At 45.4% G+C, this 20,650-nt stretch overlaps 2 protein-coding genes across 2 annotated transcripts in view; both read right to left on the bottom strand.

Moving 5' to 3' along the window:
- The window catches only part of LOC110091332 (uncharacterized), a 102,548-nt gene that overhangs the window by 50,646 nt on the left and 31,252 nt on the right, over window positions 1–20,650 (bottom strand). The window lies entirely within an intron of this gene.
- Window positions 1,812–18,725, bottom strand: LOC140704018 (zinc finger protein 202-like). The gene is given in 4 exon segments (XM_072988482.2): window positions 1,812–5,308; window positions 13,589–13,715; window positions 15,458–16,176; window positions 17,978–18,725. Coding segments are annotated over 3 exon segments (1,890 nt in total). The 5' UTR covers window positions 16,103–16,176; window positions 17,978–18,725; the 3' UTR covers window positions 1,812–4,190.

Genomic DNA, 20,650 nt, shown 5'->3' with positions numbered 1-20,650 from the left:
CCCGACCCGAGTTTCCAGCAACCGCCGATTGAAGGGGATTGGGCCCGCCACCCTTGCTGCGGGACCATATGTGCGGTACGGAGTGCCCCATTGCGGAAACCCACCGACTGGGAGCGTTTTGGACCGGCTCCCCCCTTTTGAAGCAACGTTATAACGTGAACTCTGTTGGACTCGTTGAAAAAGTGTTGCCTCAGACGGAGCCGTTCATTCCGACTGAAGTGGTTATAGATACACCAATGTTGAATGCTAATAAAACGTTTGTATGGCAGAATACTCCAGAGACTCCTTTGCCTGTTTACCCGCCCCAACCGCCTTACGACCCCCCAGGACTTTGTGACAACAGTTTAAAAGCACCTCAGCTGAAGCAGAAAATCCATCCAGTACATTCCAGGGCAGGAAGGATCTGGTTACCTGCCCCAGGAGACCCTTGCAAAGGGCTGCTCTTCAATGAGAGCCATACGAGAAAGAAACACCGGGGCTGGAAAGTACTTTTACAAAGCAAATCAATGTTGTAGGCATCCTTCAGTCTCGAGAGACTATGGTAATGTGCTCTGTATGGAGGTCTTGGAACAGTTTCTTGTGTGGCTGAAAAGGCCAATTCGAGAGTGACAATCTCTTCCACAATGAAGACAAGTACAATCTGTCCCCTGTCCAGCGCCCTGGTTTTGCTTGTTTCGGGACTGCCTCTTTGCTTCAGCCTGTTGTACAAGTGTCTCTTCAAATTGGGAGAGGCCATGATGCACCGCCTGCCTCCAGGCTGAACGCTCAGACGTCAAGGTTTCCCATCTGTTGAGGTCCATTCCTAAGGCCTTCAGATCCTGCTTGCAGATGTCCCTGTAATGCAACTGTGGTCTCCCTCGGGGGTGGCTTCCCTGCACTAATTCTCCATACAGGAGATCTTTTGGAATCCGACCATCAGCCATTCTCACGTGCCCAAGCCAACGTAGACGGCGCTGTTTCAATAATGTATACATGCTGAAAATTCCAGCTCGTTCTAGGACTACTCTATTTGGAACTTTGTCCTGCCAGGTGATACCAAAAATGCGTCGGAGGCAACGCATATGGAAGGTGTTCATCTTCTTCTCCTGCCGTGCACAAAGGGTCCAGGACTCACTGCAGTACAGAAGTGTGCTCAGGACACAGGCTCAATAGACCTGGATCTTGCTATGTGTCGTCAGCTTCTTATTGAGCCATACTCTTTTTGTGAGTCTAGAGAACATGGTAGCTGCTTTCCTAATATGTTTATCCAGCTCGATATCTAGGGAGAGAGTATCAGAGATTGTTGAGCCAAGATACAAAAATTCATGAACAACCTCCAGTTCTTGCATGGAGATAGTAATAGAGGGAGGTGAGTCCACGCCCTGGCTCATGACTTGTGTTTACTTCAGGCTGATAGTTAGTCCAAAGTCTTGGCAGGCCTTGCTGAAACGATTCATGAGTTGGTTGGAGGTCTTCAGCAGAGTGGGCAACAATGGCTGCATCATCTGCGAAGAGGAAGTCCCGCATGCATTTCAGTTGGACTTTGGTCTTCGCTCTCAATCTAGTGAGATTAAAGAGCTTTCCATCTGATCTAGTCCGGAGATAGACACCTTCTGTTGCAGTTCCAAAGGCCTGCTTCAGCATGACAGCAAAACAGATCCCAAACAGGGTTGGCGCAAGGACACAGCCTTCCGGTTTTCCAAGCTGAGGAAAGTTCTTTCCTTTAAGAAATAATTGGAGCACGGCTCATAAGGAATTGTTGAAATAAAAAATATAATGTCTGTAGAGATTTAGCAACACTGTAAAGTATAACTAAAGGAAGACTCAAGACCTTTTTATAATGGAAACATTTTATTTTAAAAAATGCTAAAGTGGTATGTGCCGATGCTCCCTATACCCAGGGAGGCACAATAAAATACCCTGTAGAAGGTTCAGGGTAATATTTTTTTTTAAGCAAGAGGGACAAGGCTCAGAACCCACACTCCAGGTTGGGAGACTCACTGGCAGTCAAGAGTGTGGAAGGAATTTTCCCTAAGTCCCGTATATTTCCGTGTATGAAATGACACTTATTCGTTGGAAAAATTGAGGGTGGTTTTATACATGGAAGGAAGCAGTCGCGTGAGTGTGCTCGGGCACCTCTTGCTGCCGCCCAGTTGTTTCTTCCAGAGCTCACGGCTTGTACCCTCCGGTGGCCGAGGGAGCAGCAGCCAAAGGAGGCAAAGACGGAGGCGAAGGAGCATTCACACGCGCTGGGGCGCCTCTTGCTGCTGCCTCCGCCCTCCCGACCACCACCTCCAGCGCGACTGATGGGCTCAGCTCAGTCCCTGTCTTGTCCTCTCTGTCCCCTCCAGGGATGGAGGCAGCGGCGAAGGCAAACAAGCACACACGCACGCTCGGGCGCCTCTTCCTGCCTCGTTAGCAAAAAGGAAAGGGAGCAACGGTTCTCCTTCCTTTTTTGTTAAACTCTGCGCCTTTTGTTAAACTCTGTGCCTTAAACTGACTTTGACAGCTGCTTTCCTTACCTTTTGCCAAGGCAAGAGGCTTAGCAAAAAGGGAGAGCTTTGATCCCTACTTTTTAAAATTTGGGGTTAGAAAAATGGGGGGTTCGTCTTATACTTTGGGTCCTCTTGTGAACAGAAAAAGATGGTAATTCGTTCCTATTACTCACTAACAGCAGTCGAAAAATTGTTCTACATTACAACACCGGAAAAGGATTTTGTTACATTCTCTGGTTCACTGCTCCTTGTTTTTTCTAATTTTCTGTAAGTTTGGGGAGGAAAAGACTCCTTATTGATAAGGTAAGAAATAATGTTTTTTACAAAACAACTATTTCAAAGTATCTCAAAATGCCAGTCAGATATAACTTTTAGAAGCAACCGGAAGGGTCATCCATTACAACAATGTACAACTTCCATTCTACAAGACTATTGAAAGGTAATGTTCAATATGGTGCTTACCCAGAACAGTATTTGGTTACAGAGAACCATCTTGCCTATAGCTAGTTGTTTCCAACTCTTGATTCTAAGGAGCCTTTCCATCTCTCCATTTGCAAATCTTCCATCACTGTTCAATTCAATTATACCTTTTTTTTAAAAAAAATCTCAACTTTATTTTCCTAACTGCAACGACCTTGGAGTTTTCACTGGGAGGTTCCCTAAGGAATGTCCACTGGGACTTCCTCTGAAATTTAGAGCTAAATATAATTGGAAGGCCCAGCCCTAGAACACCCAAGAAATGAATGGGGTTTACTTAAGCGTTGAACTCATTGGGCAATTGATTCAATGGACTCACTCTAAGTCAGTGGTTCCAAACCTTAGGTCCCCTGATGTTCTTGGACTACAACTCCCAGAAGCCTTCACCACTAGGTGTCCTGACCAGGATTTCAGGGAGTTATCCTCCAAGAACTTCTGGGGACTGAGTTTGGGAATCACAGCTCTAGATGGACCAACCACTGGGCCTTTCCAGCTGTAGGATATTCAAAATAAAGGAGGACTCTGCTATCCATGGGATCAGTATCCACTGGTTAATTTATCTGCTGTTCTCAAAATCCTAAATATCTCCACTGAACACCTATTTCTATGCATATCCAGGGTGTATCTAACAGAAGTGGCAACTAGAGAGAGACAGACAATGAAATGTATAATATTTAATATTTCAGCTTGGAACCGATCCCCTGTGGATACCACACTCCTACTGTAGGACTATCCCATAATACTCATATAAAGACAGACTATCCAAAAAAACATTTTTATGATGCTCAAGGCATCTGTATGGCCGCCGGATCAGCAAAATGGCCGCCCACAGCATTTTCACGCCCTGCCCTCGCTTACCGGGAAGCAAAAATGGCAGCCGGATGGGGGAATCTTCGCTTATCGGTGAGTTTTTCCCCCATAGGAACACATTAAACGGAGTTTAATGCGTTCCTATGGGGTTCCCCCCCCCCCGCATAGCAACGAATCTGGATAGCGACGTTAATCCTGGAACAGATTAACGTCGCTATGCGGGGCACCACTGTATTTCGGTTTGGAACTGATCCCCTGAGGATACCACAGTCCTACTGTAGTACCATCCCGTAATACTCAGATAAAGACAGACTATCCGAAAAACATTTTTGTGATGCTCAAGGCATCTGTATGGCTCTTCTCCTACAGCAATTCCCAGGCGATCATTCAGGTGAAGTCACTAACTGAAACATTATCAACATGGAGGGCTTACATAGGATGGATATAAATCCTTTCATGTTTCTTCAAGAATCTCACCGCACTGAAGCTTTTCCCACACTGAAAGCATTTCTATGGCCTCTCCCCAGTATGAATTACCCGATGGGTTTTCAACTGGTAGCTCCGCCCGAAGCTTTTCCCACACTCAGAGCATTTGTACGGTTTCTCTCCGGTATGAATCCTCCAGTGGTCCACCAAGCTTCCTTGATGACTGAAACATTTCCCACACTGAGAGCATTCGTACGGTTTCTCTCCAGTATGAATCCTCCAATGGCTCTTCAGGTTTTCTTGAAAATTGAAGCATTTCCCACACTGAGAGCATTCGTACGGTTTCTCTCCAGTATGAATCCTCCAGTGCCTCATCAGGTTTCCTTGATAATTGAAGCATTTCCCACACTGAGAGCATTTGTACGGTTTCTCTCCAGTATGAATCCGTTGATGTTTATTCCAGTTTTTTCTCTGAGGGAAACACTTCCCACACTGAGAGCATTCATACGGTTTCTCTCCGGTATGAGATTTCTGGTGGATCATCAAATTTCTTCTCTGAGGGAAGTCTTTTCCAGAATGAGAACATTCAAACAGCCTTCCCTCACTTTTAATTCCATTACTCTCCCCACACGCAGAATCCTTAGGGTCCTCTTCTGGACGATTGCACTGATACGTGTCCAAATGATCTCCTTCCACATTTTCCAAAAATTCCGGTTTTATTTCTCCAGTTACCACCCTCTGTTGTTTATCAGTGTATACATTTTCCTGGAATGCTTCTTCTGATGTGACACATTCATTATGGTTCTTTCTGGTACGGATCCTGTCAGGTTCTGATTTCCAAGGAAACTTTGGGCTGTATTTGAGGGTTTTGGGTGTTTCCTCCCTCGTAGGCATTTTGGAAGGCTGGCATACTGTAGCTGTAAGATGGTCCCTGAACTCATTAGGTTCCTTGTCTCTCTCTGCTGACTGATCCGCTTTCAATCCACATTCTTCCTCAACTATGTCAGATCTCTTCAGCAGGTTTACTTCGCTTGCCGGGGCAGCGGTTCTGGCGACATCCATCGGCTCATTTCTTTCCCACTGAGGATCCTCCATCTTGACCTGCCTTCCCATCGTGTCATCTGCAAAGAAAGAATAATTTTGATAATTCTTTGGACTCCAGAAAAAGGCTTTGGAGCAGTGGTTCCCAACCTTGGGTGCCCAGATGTTTTTGAACTACAGCTGGGAGAAATCCTGTCCAGCACAGCTAGTGGCGAAGGCTTCTGGGAGTTGTAGTCCAAGAACATCTGGGGATCCAAGGTTGGGAATCACAGTGATTTTTGTTAATTTTTTTTGTTGGTTTTTAGATCACAAGATGCCAAAACAATGCTTTTGATAACCAGTTTTTTCAGGTAAAATAAGAGACAATTTAAAAGCTCTCCCTGAAATTATTTTTAAAATTAGGAACTAATTAAGATTAATAAAAATCATGCCCCCTTCATGGATTGCTGCCCCTCTTCATGGATTGCTGCCCCCCTTCATGGATTGCTGCCTTGTCGTAGCGAAGGGGCTTGAATAACTCAGAGAAGCTATGGGCTATGCCGTGCAGGGACACCCAAGACGGACAGGACATAGTGGAGTTCTGACTAAACGCAATCCACCTGGAGTAGGGCCTGGCAATGCCACTCCAGTATCTTTGCCAAGAACGCCCCATGATCAGAAACAAAAGGATAAAAGATATGATGCTGGAAGATGGGCCCCTCAGGTCGGAAGGCGTCCAACATGCTACTGAGGAAGAGCGGAGGACAAGTACAAGTAGCTCCAGAGCTAATGAAGGGGTTGGGCCAAAGCCGAAAGGACGGTCAGCTGAGGACGTGCTTGGAAGTGAAAGGAAAGTCCAATGCTGTAAAGAAAAATACTGCATAGGAACCTGGAAGTGGAAGATAGGAGGGCCTGGCGTGCTCTGGTCCATGGGGTCACGAAGAGTGAGACATGACTAAACGACTAAACAAGAACAACAAGGAACCTGGAATGTAAGATCTATGAACCTTGGGAAGCTGGAGGTGGTCAAACAGGAGATGGCAAGAATAAACATTGACATCCTGGGCGTCAGTGAACTAAAATGGACAGGAATGGGTGAATTCAACTCAGATGATTATCATGTCTACTATTGTGGGCAAGAATCCCGTAGAAGGAATGGAGTAGCCCTCATAGTCAACAAAAGAGTGGGTTAAGCTGTAATGGGATACAATCTCAAAAATGATAGAATGATGTCAATACGAATCCAGGGCGACCTTTCAACATCACAATAATCCAAGTTTATGCACCAACCTCCATTGCTGAGGAGACTGAAATTGAACAATTTTATGAAGATTTACAACACCTTCTAGAACTGACACCAAAGAAAGATGTTCTTCTCATTCTAGGGGACTGGAATGCTAAAGTAGGGAGCCAAGAGTTAAAAGGAACAACAGGGAAGTTTGGCCTTGGAGTTCAGAATGAAGCAGGACAAAGGCTAATAGAGTTTTGTCAAGAGAATAAGCTGGTCATCACAAACACTCTTCTCCAACAACACAAGAGGCGACTCTATACATGGAAATCACCAGATGGGCAATATCGAAATCAGATTGATTATATTCTCTGCAGCCAAAGATGGAGAAGCTCTATACAGTCAGCAAAAACAAGACCTGGTGCTGACTGCGGCTCTGATCATCAGCTTCTCATAGCAAAATTCAAGCTTAGACTGAAGAGAGTAGGAAAAACCACTGGGCCACTCAGGTATAATCTAAACCAAATCCCCTATGAGTACACAGTGGAAGTAAAGAACAAATTTAAGGAACTAGATTTGGTGGACAGAGTGCCTGAAGAACTTTGGATAGAGGCTCGTAACATTGTCCAGGAGGCAGCAACAAAAACCATCCGAAAGAAAGGGAAATGCAAGAAAGCAAAGTGACTGTCCGATGAAGCCTTAGAAATAGCAGAGAGGAGAAGGGAAGCAAAATGCAAGGGAGATAGGGAAAGTTACAGAAAATTGAATGCAGACTTCCAAAGAATAGCAAGGAGAGACAAGAGGGCCTTCTTAAATGAACAATGCAAAGAAATAGAGGAAAATAACAGAAAAGGAAAGACCAGAGATCTGTTCAGGAAAATTGGAGATATTAGAGAAACATTTTGCGAAAAGATGAACATGATAAAAGACAAAAATGGGAGGGACCTAACAGAAGCAGAAGACGTCAAAAAGAGGTGGCAAGAATACACAGAGGAATTATATCAGAAAGATTTGGATATCCCGGACAACCCAGACAATGTAGTTGCTGACCCTGAGCCAGACATCCTGGAGAGCGAAGTCAAGTGGGCCTTAGAAAGCCTGGCTAACAACAAGGCCAGTGGAGGTGATGGCATTCCAGTTGAACTATTTAAAATCTTGAAAGATGATGCTGTTAAGGTGCTACATTCAATATGCCAGCAAGTTTGGAAAACCCAACAGTGGCCAGAGGACTGGAAAAGATCAGTCTACATCCCAATCCCAAAGAAGGGCAGTGCCAAAGAATGCTCCAACTACCGTACAATTGAACTCATTTCACACGCTAGCAAGGTTATGCTCAAAATCCTCCAAGGTAGGCTTCAGCAGTATGTGGACCAAGAACTCCCAGAAGTACAAGCTGGATTCCGAAGAGGCAGAGTAACTCGAGACCAAATTGATAACTTGCGCTGGATTATGGAGAAAGCCAGGGAGTTCCAGAAAAATATCTACTTCTGCTTCATTGACTATGCGAAAGCCTTTGACTGTGTGGACCACAGCAAACTATGGCAAGTTCTTAAAGAAATGGGAGTGCCTGACCACCTTATCTGTCTCCTGAGAAACCTATATGTGGGACAGGAAGCAACAGTTAGAACTGGATATGGAACAACTGATTGGTTCAAAATTGGGAAAGGAGTACGACAAGGCTGTATATTGTCCCCCAGCTTATTTAACTTATATGCAGAATACATCATGCGGAAGGCTGGACTGGAAGAAACCCAAGCCGGAATTAAGATTGCTGGAAGAAATATCAACAACCTCCGATATGCAGATGATACCACTCTGATGGCAGAAAGTGAGGAGGAATTAAAGAACCTTGTAATGAGAGTGAAAGAGGAGAGTGCAAAAAACGGTCTGAAACTCAACATCAAAAAAACTAAGATCATGGCCACTGGTCCCATCACCTCCTGGGAAACAGAAGGGGAAGACATGGAGGCAGTGACAGATTTTATTTTCCTGGGCTCCATGATCACTGCAGATGGAGACAGCAGCCCCGAAATTAAAAGACGCCTTCTTCTTGGGAGGAAAGCGATGACAAATCTTCACAGCATCTTGAAAAGAAGAGACATCACATTGCCAACAAATGTCCGAATAGTCAGAGCTATGGTTTTTCCTGTTGTGATGTATGGAAGTGAGAGCTGGACCATAAAGAAAGCAGACGGCCGAAGAATTGATGCCTTTGAATTGTGGTGCTGGAGGAGGCTCTTGAGAATCCCCTGGATTGCAAGGAGAACAAACCTATCAATTCTAAAGGAAATCAACCCTGAGTGCTCACTGGAAGGACAGATCCTGAAGCTGAGGCTCCAGTACTTTGGCCATCTCATGAGAAGAAAAGAGTCCTTGGAAAAAACCTTGATGTTGGGAGGGTGTGACGGCAAGAGGAGAAGGGGACGACCGAGGATGAGATGGCTGGACAGTGTCTGCGAGGCAACCAACATGAATTTGACAGAACTCCGGGAGGCAGTGGAGGATAGGAGGGCCTGGCGTGCTCTGGTCCATGGGGTCACGAAGGGTCGGACACGACTAAACGACTAAACACACACACAAAAATCATGCATTGTCAAGGCCATTCCGACTTAGGACTTTTTTCAGGACTTTTCAGGACTTCCCACGTAGAGAATATTCAGAAGTGCTTTACCCTTCTCTTCCTCTAGAGGGTGCCCTGTGACTGTGCAGCTTGCCCAAGGACACCCAGGCTGGATTTTTTGGGAAGCAGGGGAGGGAATCGAACTGCTAGCCTCTGGTTCTGCAGCCAGATACCTAAACCACTGAGACATCCAGCCATATCAGGAACTAATGTCTGCCTAATTATGAATAAACATTTTAATTCTTTAAACAAAGCAACCTCTTGGAAAAACAACAAAGAATGAAGAACAAAAGATGTTTTATATCCAATGATGGTCCTCCACCAGCATAACTGGTACTCCTGGCAGAAAACATCCCAGCTAACATTTCACAAATCCTCTTTGGGGAGGGAAATTCCAGTCTCTTTTGGTTAATAGAAGAGGTGGTCCATTTCCCCCCTAATTTGTAATGTTGTATTAAGCAATCCCTGCAATTTCTGGGAGGTGAATTTATGCTGTCACTGAAAGAATGAAATGTCAGTGTAGGCATTGCCTGTTGTGCGCTGATTCAGGTTGGCACACAGCGAACACCTCTGCTGACTTCTTCACTTCCAGCAATTTACTGCTGAGATTTACAACCACGACACCTGGTTCCCGTCCTTCTCTGCTACCTGTTTCCTTACTTAACAACAACAATAACAAAGAGACCGAAAATGGTCTATTTCTGACACCGTTCATCGTCCTGGCAGGGGTAGCCGACAAAGCTGAAGGGCTGAGGGATGAAAAGAGCCAGGATCCTGCCTTCAAGGGAAAGATGCCTGAGCCAAAGCCAGAAGATGATGACTAATATTCATCATCCTACTCATATTCTGTCAATACTGTTGCTTCTCCATGCAGATCTCCACCAGAGAGCTATATTTTAAGCAAAAAAGCTGGGAACGGAATATAACTCATGGATGTATTGTTTCTTTTCAGGTACAGGACGACTGCCATATCCAGAGGGGGAGCCCCCCACAAACGGAGGTTGAAAAACAGGGATTATAGTGAACACTATGATAACCGTGACTGCTATACCTAGCATGTGCTAAATTCTGGGAACGTAAAAGGTAAAAAACATGGGATTTTTCTTTTAATTCTTTTAATATTTTCTTCATGGATTGCTGCCTTGTCGTGGCGAAGGGGCTTGAGTAACTCAGAGAAACTATGGGCTATGCCATGCAGGGACACCCAAGACGGATAGGACATAGTGGAGAGTTCCGACTAAACGCAATCCACCTGGAGTAGGAAATGGCAAGCCACTCCAGTTTCTTTGCCAAGAACGCCCCATGATCAGAAACAAAAGGCTAAAAGATATGACGCTGGAAGATGGGCCCCTCAGGTCGGAAGGCGTCCAACATGCTACTGAGGAAGAGCGGAGGACAAGTACAAGTAACTCCAGAGCTAATGAAGTGGTTGGGCCAAAGCCGAAAGGACGCTCAGCTGTGGACGTGCCTGGAAGTGAAAGGAAAATCCAATGCTGCAAAGAAAAATACTGCATAGGAACCTGGAATGTAAGATCTATGAACATTGGGAAGCTGGAGGTGGTCAAACAGGAGATGGCAAGAATAAACATCGACATCCTGGGCATCAGTGAACTAAAATGGACAGGAATGGGCGAATTCAGCTCAGATGATTATCATATCTACTATTGTGGACAAGAATCCCGTAGAAGGAATGGAGTAGCCCTCATAGTCAACAAAAGAGTGGGAAAAGCTGTAATGGGATACAATCTCAAAAATGATAGAATGATGTCAATACGAATCCAAGGCAGACCATTCAACATCACAATAATCCAAGTTTATGCACCAACCTCCATTGCTGAGGAGACTGAAATTGAACAATTCTATGAAGATTTACAACATCTTCTAGAACTGACACCAAAGAAAGATGTTCTTCTCATTCTAGGGGACTGGAATGCTAAAGTAGGGAGCCAAGAGATAAAAGGAACAACAGGGAAGTTTGGCCTTGGAGTTCAGAACGAAGCAGGACAAAGGCTAATAGAGTTTTGTCAAGAGAATAAGCTGGTCATCACAAACACTCTTTTCCAGCAACACAAGAGGCGACTCTATACATGGAAATCACCAGATGGGCAATATCGAAATCAGATTGATTATATTCTCTGCAGCCAAAGATGGAGAAGCTCTATACAGTCAGCAAAAACAAGACCTGGAGCTGACTGCGGTTCTGATCATCAGCTTCTCATAGCAAAATTCAAGCTTAGACTGAAGAGATTAGGAAAAACCACTGGGCCACTCAGGTATAATCTAAACCAAATCCCTTATGAATACACAGTGGAAGTAAAGAACAGATTTAAGGAACTAGATTTGGTGGACAGAGTGCCTGAAGAACTTTGGATAGAGGCTCGTAACATTGTCCAGGAGGCAGCAACGAAAACCATCCCAAAGAAAAGGAAATGCAAGAAAGCAAAGTGGCTGTCCAACGAGGCCTTAGAAATAGCAGAGAGGAGAAGGGAAGCAAAATGCAAGGGAGATAGGGAAAGTTACAGAAACTTGAATTCAGACTTCCAAAGAATAGCAAGGAGAGACAAGAGGGCCTTCTTAAATGAACAATGCAAAGAAATAGAGGAAGATAACAGAAAAGGAAAGACCAGAGATCTCTTCAGGAAAATTGGAGATATTAGAGGAACATTTTGCGCAAAGATGAACATGATAAAAGACAAAAATGGGAGGGACCTAACAGAAGCAGAAGACGTCAAGAAGAGGTGGCAAGAATACACAGAGGAATTATATCAGAAAGATGTGGATATCCCGGACAACCCAGACAATGTAGTTGCTGACCTTGAGCCAGACATCCTGGAGAGCGAAGTCAAGTGGGCCTTAGAAAGCCTGGCTAACAACAAGGCCAGTGGAGGTGATGGCATTCCAGTTGAACTATTTAAAATCTTGAAAGATGATGCTGTTAAGGTGCTACATTCAATATGCCAGCAAGTTTGGAAAACTCAACAGTGGCCAGAGGATTGGAAAAGATCAGTCTACATCCCAATCCCAAAGAAAGGCAGTGCCAGAGAATGCTCCAACTACCGTACAATTGCACTCATTTCGCACGCTAGCAAGGTTATGCTCAAAATCCTCCAAGGTAGGCTTCAGCAGTATGTGGACCGAGAACTCCCAGAAGTACAAGCTGGATTCCGAAGAGGCAGAGGAACTCGAGACCAAATTGATAACTTGCGCTGGATTATGGAGAAAGCCAGAGAGTTCCAGAAAAATATCTACTTCTGCTTCATTGACTATGCGAAAGCCTTTGACTGTGTGGACCACAGCAAACTATGGCAAGTTCTTAAAGAAATGGGAGTGCCTGACCACTTTATCTGTCTCCTGAGAAACCTATATGTGGGACAGGAAGCAACAGTTAGAACTGGTCATGGAACAACTGAGTGGTTCAAAATTGGGAAAGGAGTACGGCAAGGCTGTATATTGTCCCCCAGCTTATTTAACTTATATGCAGAATACATCATGCGGAAGGCTGGACTGGAAGAAACCCAAGCCGGAATTAAGATTGCCGGAAGAAATATCAACAACCTCCGATATGCAGATGATACCACTCTGATGGCAGAAAGTGAGGAGGAATTAAAGAACCTTGTAATGAGAGTGAAAGAGGAGAGTGCAAAAAACGGTCTGAAACTCAACATCAAAAAAACTAAGATCATGGCCACTGGTCCCATCACCTCCTGGGAAATAGAAGGGGAAGATATGGAGGCAGTGTCAAATTTTATCTTCCTGGGCTCCATGATCACTGCAGATGGAGACAGCAGCCCTGAAATTAAAAGGCGCCTTCTTCTTGGGAGGAAAGCGATGACAAATCTGGACAGCATCTTGAAAAGCAGAGACATCACCTTGCCAACAAAAGTCCGAATAGTCAAAGCTATGGTTTTTCCTGTCGTGATGTATGGAAGTGAGAGCTGGACCATAAAGAAAGCAGACCGCCGAAGAATTGATGCCTTTGAATTGTGGTGCTGGAGGAGGCTCTTGAGAATCCCCTGGACTGCAAGGAGAACAAACCTATCAGTTCTAAAAGAAATCAACCCTGAGTGCTCACTGGAAGGACAGATCCTGAAGCTGAGGCTCCAGTACTTTGGCCATCTCATGAGAAGAAAAGAGTCCTTGGAAAAAACCTTGATGTTGGGAGGGTGTGACGGCAAGAGGAGAAGGGGACGACCGAGGATGAGATGGCTGGACAGTGTCTGTGAAGCAACCAACATGAACCTGACACAACTCCGGGAGGCAGTAGAAGACAGGAGGGCCTGGCGTGCTCTGGTCCATGGGGTCACGAAGAGTCGGACACGACTAAACGACTAAACACACAATATTTTCAGACCGTGGATAAGTGAATCTGCAGATACTGACTCTGTGGATAAAGGGTCCTACTGGATATGGACTCAGAATTTGAACTGAGGTTCTCTTCTTTTCGCTTATCTGCTCCCCCCCCCCCCCAGTTCTACAAATGGCAAATCAAACGAGCAGATGTGTATGAGACCAGAGGAAAAAAAATCTCCTTACCCAAAGAGTTGACGGTCTCTCCCTCCTCCTGCAGAACTTGCCAGAAGACGGTCTGACTGCTTGGCCGGGTCAGATACTGGTGGCTCTTGAGCAAAGACGGGCATGTTTCCTTGGCGACCATCAGCCCCTGTACAGATGGGGGGGAAAACGGGAGCCATTTCCTTTCAGGTAAGACTTTGTCATGGGAAAAAAAGAAGGCTAAGGCAAAACACAGCGGAAAACCATATAGAGTAACTGAAAGCAGGAAGTCCACCGAAATGCATCCATGGAACAAATTTTTGAAAAAGATGAGTTTACTCATGATTTTGAAGTACCCTAGGCATGAGGTTGGCGAATCTTCCCTGCATCCCTTCAGTTTGAGCCTCCAGCCGCAAGCCTTTTTAAAGGAGGAAGGATAAAAGTACCCTTGAAACCTTCTCCCTACTATCTCAAGATGGCTCCCACCCATGGAGATGGATCTACAAGAGGACCGTGGTATCCATGGGGGATCAGTTCCAAGCCCCTCCCTCCGTAGATGTCGGAAAATCGTGGAAAATACTACAGTGGTGCCTCGCTTAACGATCGCTCAACGAGTTTTAGATAGGGCGAAACTCGCTCTACGAAGGTCGGTAAGTGGTTCGCTTACCGACCTTCGCTTTGCGACCCGCCGATCAGCTGTTCGGCGGGTCCAAAATGGTCGCCGGAAGCCCCAAAATGGCCATGCGCAGCATTTTCGCGCCCTCGTTAAGCCGGCCATCCTGGAACATCGTTTAATGCGTTCCAATGGCTTTTCCTGCCCCGTTCAGCGATGTTTCGCTATAGTGAAGTTTAATCCGGAACGGATTAACCTCGCTATGCGAGGCATCACTGTATGTTATACATAAGGTAGCATGGTTTCTGGCTCCCACTAGTGGCCAGTTCTGGTAAATACACAGTGGAAATACATATACAGTGGTGCCTCGCTTAACAGGCGCCCCGTTTAAGGACGAAATCGCATAGCGATTAACTTTTTGCGATCGCTTTTGCAATCGCATTGCAATGTTTTAAATAGAAAAAAATCGCTTTGCGATGATCGGTACCCTGTTTCACTTACTGATCATCGCAAAGCGATGATTTTCTAACAGCTGGTCGGCGATTCCAAAATGGCCTCCAGGGAAAAAAAATGGCCACCCGCTGTTTTCTGGGACAGATTCCTTGCTTACCGAGCAGCAAAAATGGCTGCCGTATGGAGGATTTCCGCTTTAAGGTGAGTTCTAAGTCCATAGGAATGCATTCCTATGGGCTTTTTAATATCGCATAGCGATGAAATCGCTTTGCAGCGATTTTTGCTGCACCGATTATCATCACTATGCGAGGCACCACTGTAAATGCATACAGTGGTGCCTCACTTAACGGTGATAATCCGTTCCAGGAAAATCGCTTTTAAGCAAAAACATCGTAAAGCGAAAATATAAAGCCCATTGAAACGCATTGAAAACCGTTCAATGCGTTCCAATGGGCTAAAAACTCACCGTCCAGCGAAGATCCTCCATAGGGCGGCCATTTTCGGTGCCTGTATAGAGAGGAATCTCCCTAAACACAGCGGGGAGACATTTTAATTAGCGGGTGGCCATTTTGAAGCCGCCGATCAGCTGTTTAAAAAAATCGTTTTATGAAGAAACAGTTCCCGAAGCAGGGAACCGAGCATTGCTAAGCTAAAAAAAACCCCTATTTAAACCATTGTTTTTTGATCGCAACAGCGATCACACAAACATCGTCGTGAAGCGGATTTATCGTAATGCGGGGTAATCGTAAAGCAGGGCACAACTGTATTTGTTTTTTAAATGTATTTACTACTTTTAGTCAGCTGATAAGCAGATCTGTGGATACTGATACCGACTGATACCTCACCTGCCACTTTGCTCTCTCAGTCCCTTCCTGGATCATGAGGAAGTCCTCCACCAGGGCCACAGCCTGGGAACACGTGTCGGGCCCTCCTGCCCGGATCCAGCCTTGGAGGTCCAGGGGAAGGCTGGCCAGGAACTGCTCCAGGATCAGCAGCTCCAGGATCTGCTCCTTGCTGCGTCTCTCTGGCCTCAGCCACCGGTGGCAAAGCTCCTGGACTTGGCTGTGAAGCCTCCGGGGGTCTTCCACCTCCTGGCAGGAGAAGTCCCTGAAGTGCTGGCGTCGCACCTCCATCCTCAGGGCATCCCCTCGCAAGATGGCAGCCTTTACTTTCCCATAATCCTCCCTGTCTCTGGCTTCCAGGCTCTGAAAGGCCTCTTCTGCTTCCCCATGAAGTGCTGGCAGGAGCCGGGTCACCCACTCCTCTTTGGGCCACTGGCAGGCTTTGGCCACTTCCTCGAAGGAGGCCAGAAAGGCCTTGGCATCATCCCACGGGGCAGCCTCGGAGATCACGGACTTAACCCCTCTTCTAGAACTGGGCTCCAGCATCTCCAGAAACTCCTGCCACTGGGCTTCCCAGCACTGCTGGAGCCCCTTCTCGGCTTCCTTCTTGACCTCTTGCGAACTTCCCCAACGGCCTGCCTCTGCCATAAGCTCAGCCCGGACTACACACGTAGCTTCTCCTCCTATCCTTCTTTGGCTTCTTCACTGCTTTTCTCTACCACCTAGAATAAGAATATTTGCAAGTGAGATCTCCTGTTGCAGAATATCTTAGAGAATAACTGAAGCCTCATAGCATTTGGGAAAAAATATTTCTGAAAAACCAGAAAAACATTCTACCCCATTTTCTACTTTAAAGTTATGACACAGAGTAACAACCAGTGAAAACGTGTATGACCCAAAGGGTAAGTAATAATTATAATAGTAGTCTTAGAAATGGAAGAAATTAAAGGGGAAGATGGGAGTAAATTATTGAGAAGTTGAGTTATGAAGTTGAATCTTCACAGATATAGTAAATTGTGGAACAAACAAATAATGGATAATACATCTGGTTTAAGGAAAACTGTTATCAAGTAGTGTAGAGATATGGTGTTGAACACCAGTGAAGGTGAATATGTAAAAATGTATCATCTCTGTGCTAAAAGTGCAAAAAAGAAAAAGGGACGTTTTTAAATATCTGGTGGTCTTGTAAAACATGGAAGAAGAAATGGATAATAATTTTTAAAGAGACTACGGAAATAATTGGTGTGGATATACAAATGTCTTCCATACCTTGCCTTGTTGAACATGGTTAATTATAACCAAAGGAAGAGAGAAGTAAGGAATTAATTATCATAACGATGTCTGTGGCAAAGTTAAGATTTGCAAATAATTAGAAAAGTTATAACCAAGTTAATGTTGAGGAATGGTACAAAAAATCTGGAATATGGCCTTTCATGATAAATTGATTTGTGACATGAAAATCAAAACAGGAATATCAAAAAGTAATAATTTAAAGAAAAATTGAATGCATTTTAATATATATGTTTCAGAAATGAAAGGTGTATAGACCGGGAGAAAAATCCGTGTTTCTGGAGAGATAGGGGCAATGTGGAATGAAAATAAAATAAAGAAGATGGATCTAGTCCCAAGGGGATGGGTGGCACAGGGTTGAGAAATGAGAGTATAGTTAATTTTGTTTAACTTTAAGTTAATTTAATGTAGTGCACTGTAAATGTGTGGTTTTATTACTTACTTACTTACTTATTTACTTAAAAAAGAACTGCAGAGCTGGTAGGGTACCTGTAGATCATGAAGTCCAGCCCCTCTCAAGGAAGCCCAGTGGGAGAAATAACCTCTGGCTCCACTCCCTGAGGCCTAAACCACTGAGCGATCACAACTGATTCTGGGTCCCATGGCAGAGCTCCCTGGTTGAGAGAAGCCAGAAGTTGGGAGTTCGATTCCTCCCTCTGCCTCCTTCGGGAACCGCCAGCCTGGGTGGTCTCGGACAAGCTGCGCCGTCCCAAAAGCCCCCCCCCAAAAAAGAAGGGAAGGATCCACCACTTCTAAATCTTCTCTCTCTCTCTGGAAACCCCTCAAAATGGCTGCCCTAAATCAGAATAAACAGGGACTGTGTGGAAGAGGGTGAGTCCCCGTGGCCTGCCTGGCCAGCTTGTTGTCCGCCCTGACTCTCTCAAGGAGGCTGCTTGGGGCGCCCCCTCAGCCAGTGGGGTCACCTCCGCAGTCCTGCTAAAGCCCCACATCGCTGCGATCCCCTGCGTTTTTACTCACAAGGAAGTCTGCCTCCCAACTCTGGGCAAAGAAATGCCTGCCCGTGCTTCCCTCGGGGGGGGGGGGAGAGACCAAAATAAAAAGGGGCGAAAACGCCTCTCCAGCCCCCACTTGGCGCCTCTCTGGGCCCTTCGGAGCCTCCCTGTGTCGTCGGAAAAAGGGCAAAAAACGCAGGACTGGCGGGAGGGCTTCCAGACACTTACTCCTCCTTCAGCCAGCAAGGGAGCTCAAGGGAAGGATGATCCCAGGTCCTACCAGAAACGACGAGGACGCTTGTGTGACTCGGTCGGCTTGCTTGCTTGCTCGCTCGCGTGTTTTCTCTCTCTCTCTCGGCTCCTTAGCTTCGTCGGGATGGCCACCGGAGGCTTCGAGTCTAACCGGGCTTTGGAGATGGGGAGGCTGTGGCTCTTCCCTGCGGCTTTTCTCTCGCCTTCCTCCTCCTCCTCCTCCTCCTCTTCTTCCTCCGGGCAGAAAAGCCTGCCCCCTCTTGGGCGACACCATCGTTACAATTTCCCGCCCCTCTTCCCCCTGTTTAGCCAAACAGGTGCAACACACAAACACATACACACACACAAAAAAAACCCAAAAACAGAGAGAGAGAGAGAGAGAGAGAGAGAGAGAGAGAGAAATAAACAGATCTGTTTCACAAACGAAAGCCTTTGTGATTTAATGAAAGTATCTAAATTTCTGAACTTGGTGTGATCATTGAAAGCTAACTGCTTGTTTGCTTGATATTTTTGTTTTATATCTTTTTTGCAATGGTCTAATAAAGGTAACACATCATCCTGCATTGATAGAAAACCATGTTTACCCCCTCAGTTCTCAGTTGGTGTTCAGTCAGTAGGTTTAGTTTGCTGTTGATCTGTTCGCAACTGTAAGTAATGAAAGGTTTCTATTCTTCCTCCTACAAATGGGTCAGAGTGAGACCTTCAGGGCCATTTCATAGGAAAGGGTTGGACCCTCTGGAGAACTGGAAGCCATTCTCCTCTGCGAATCTCTGTACTTCTGCTGTGCAGAACAAAGGGATTTAACCAGAAATTCAAAGTTCTGCACAAAATAACCACAGAACTAAGCAGGGAAAGAAACCATCTCCTTAGGCCAATATTTTGACTGAAATTTTGTGCCCTGAAGAATTTTTTTGACTTATGGCAATTAGCAAGGACACTGTTTTTGTTTTCACACTTTGCCTGCCTATTCTTGCATGTTCCGCTCCTTTTGAAAATACAGATACTTTGGGAAAGCTGGCATCTTTATAGGGCAGGTGAGCTAAGGCCCCATCTTCGTATACAGGACCAGATGTGAAACCCCGAATAACCTGGATGACTGGAAGACAAAAGGAAGGGTTCAACATACAGTTGAGTTGGGGATGTTTCGAAAACAAGGGAAGTCAGGATGGTAATGGGACTGATTGATATCCTCCAATATCTGAAGGGCTTCCATATCAAAGATGGTCCTGGTATATCCAGAATTGCTGGATAGCTCAAGAGTTTAGGTCTCTGTCTATGGAATCTGAGGTTGGGTGTTCGATTCCCCACTTGGACTCCTTGACAGGGGCTGGACTTGATGACCTTGAGGGTCCCTTCCCGCTCTCCACTTCGAATACAATTATCTTCTGCTGCTCTTGATGGTAGGCCTGAAAGCAACAGATTCAAATTATAAGGAGATTTCAACAGTACATAAGGTAGACCTTCCTGGTGGTAACAGCTGTTTGATAGTGGAATGGATTGCTGTTGAAAAACAATAAATTCTCCTTCTTTCTAGTTTTTAAAACAGAGGTTAGCCATCTTTTAGGGCTGCTGTAGATGTTGGTTCGTAGGTCAGACTAGATGACCCTGGAGTATTTTTTCAACTCTACAGTTCTAAAATATTGAGAACAAGAATGGGCCCATTTTAACTTTTTGAATCACCACATTTTCATGGAATATTCAAAATTTTTATTGACCAAAGAGACGGGCCTCTTTTTTTTACAGAGAGTACGCCACCTCACAGAATTTCTCCATTTCACAACAGGTAACATTCAGAACAAAATGTCCTTTTCTCTGGAAGGGGCCCACGAGGACTAGATTTCTCCCTTCCATTTGGCAGGTTCATCAACAGCACAGCTGGAGGGGGAAAAATAGTTTTTCGGTTCCAGTTTGTATATTTTGTTTCAGTGGGCTCGGCCTGAGTCATGCTTTCCCCCGGGGGGGGGATTCTGGAAGCTGTAGTCCAAACTCACCCTGATTAACAGGATATAAACCATGGGAACTGGCTTCTCCCACTTCTCGTACAAATGAATTGGAATGCCTCGTTCGTTTCACACTGAAAATGGCTGAGGATGGGCGGGATCCGAAGAAGAAGAAGCAAGCAGATCGTGTCCGACAGAATTAAACAGTGCAGCTGCCCCGTCTCTGATGACAGAAAGGGCAAACAGGACGCAGTGCAAGCCAAGCCCTTTTGTCGGCAACTCGGGCTTCCTCTTTTGAAGCTTTGCCCGTCCCTTATTCGACAACACAGTGTGGCCACTGCACAGGAGTTGGGACGGGAGACCATGTGGACGTCAAAAGGTCACAACTGCAATGGCGTGGCCAGCATCGCCATTCACACCCATCCCAGGCCCAACACACATACAAAGGAGAAGTAAAGAGCCAGCACCATGTTCTCTTTTTATTCTAGATTTTTTAAAATATCTCTTAAAATGTATAATGCATGGGAAAGGAGAAATCAACTATCCAACAGCAAAAGGGCCATTGAGTAGATAAGAGTGATAGAATGAAAAATAATAACCCCATTTTGCAGAAATTAAAACACTGAGGATACTACTGTACTGTACATAGGTTTTTCTGGGTATTTTATTATTTTCTGCCAGCAGATAAGTGAATCAGCGGATACTGATCCCATGGACCGGGGGGGGGCTTCTGTACTATATTCTCTCTGTTTTGGCTATTC

Source organism: Pogona vitticeps, chromosome 2 (assembly GCF_051106095.1).
Source record: "Pogona vitticeps strain Pit_001003342236 chromosome 2, PviZW2.1, whole genome shotgun sequence".
Lineage (NCBI taxonomy): Eukaryota > Metazoa > Chordata > Lepidosauria > Squamata > Agamidae > Pogona > Pogona vitticeps.
The sequence above is the reverse complement of the archived record's forward strand: the minus strand, read 5'-3'. Positions and strand labels throughout refer to the sequence as shown.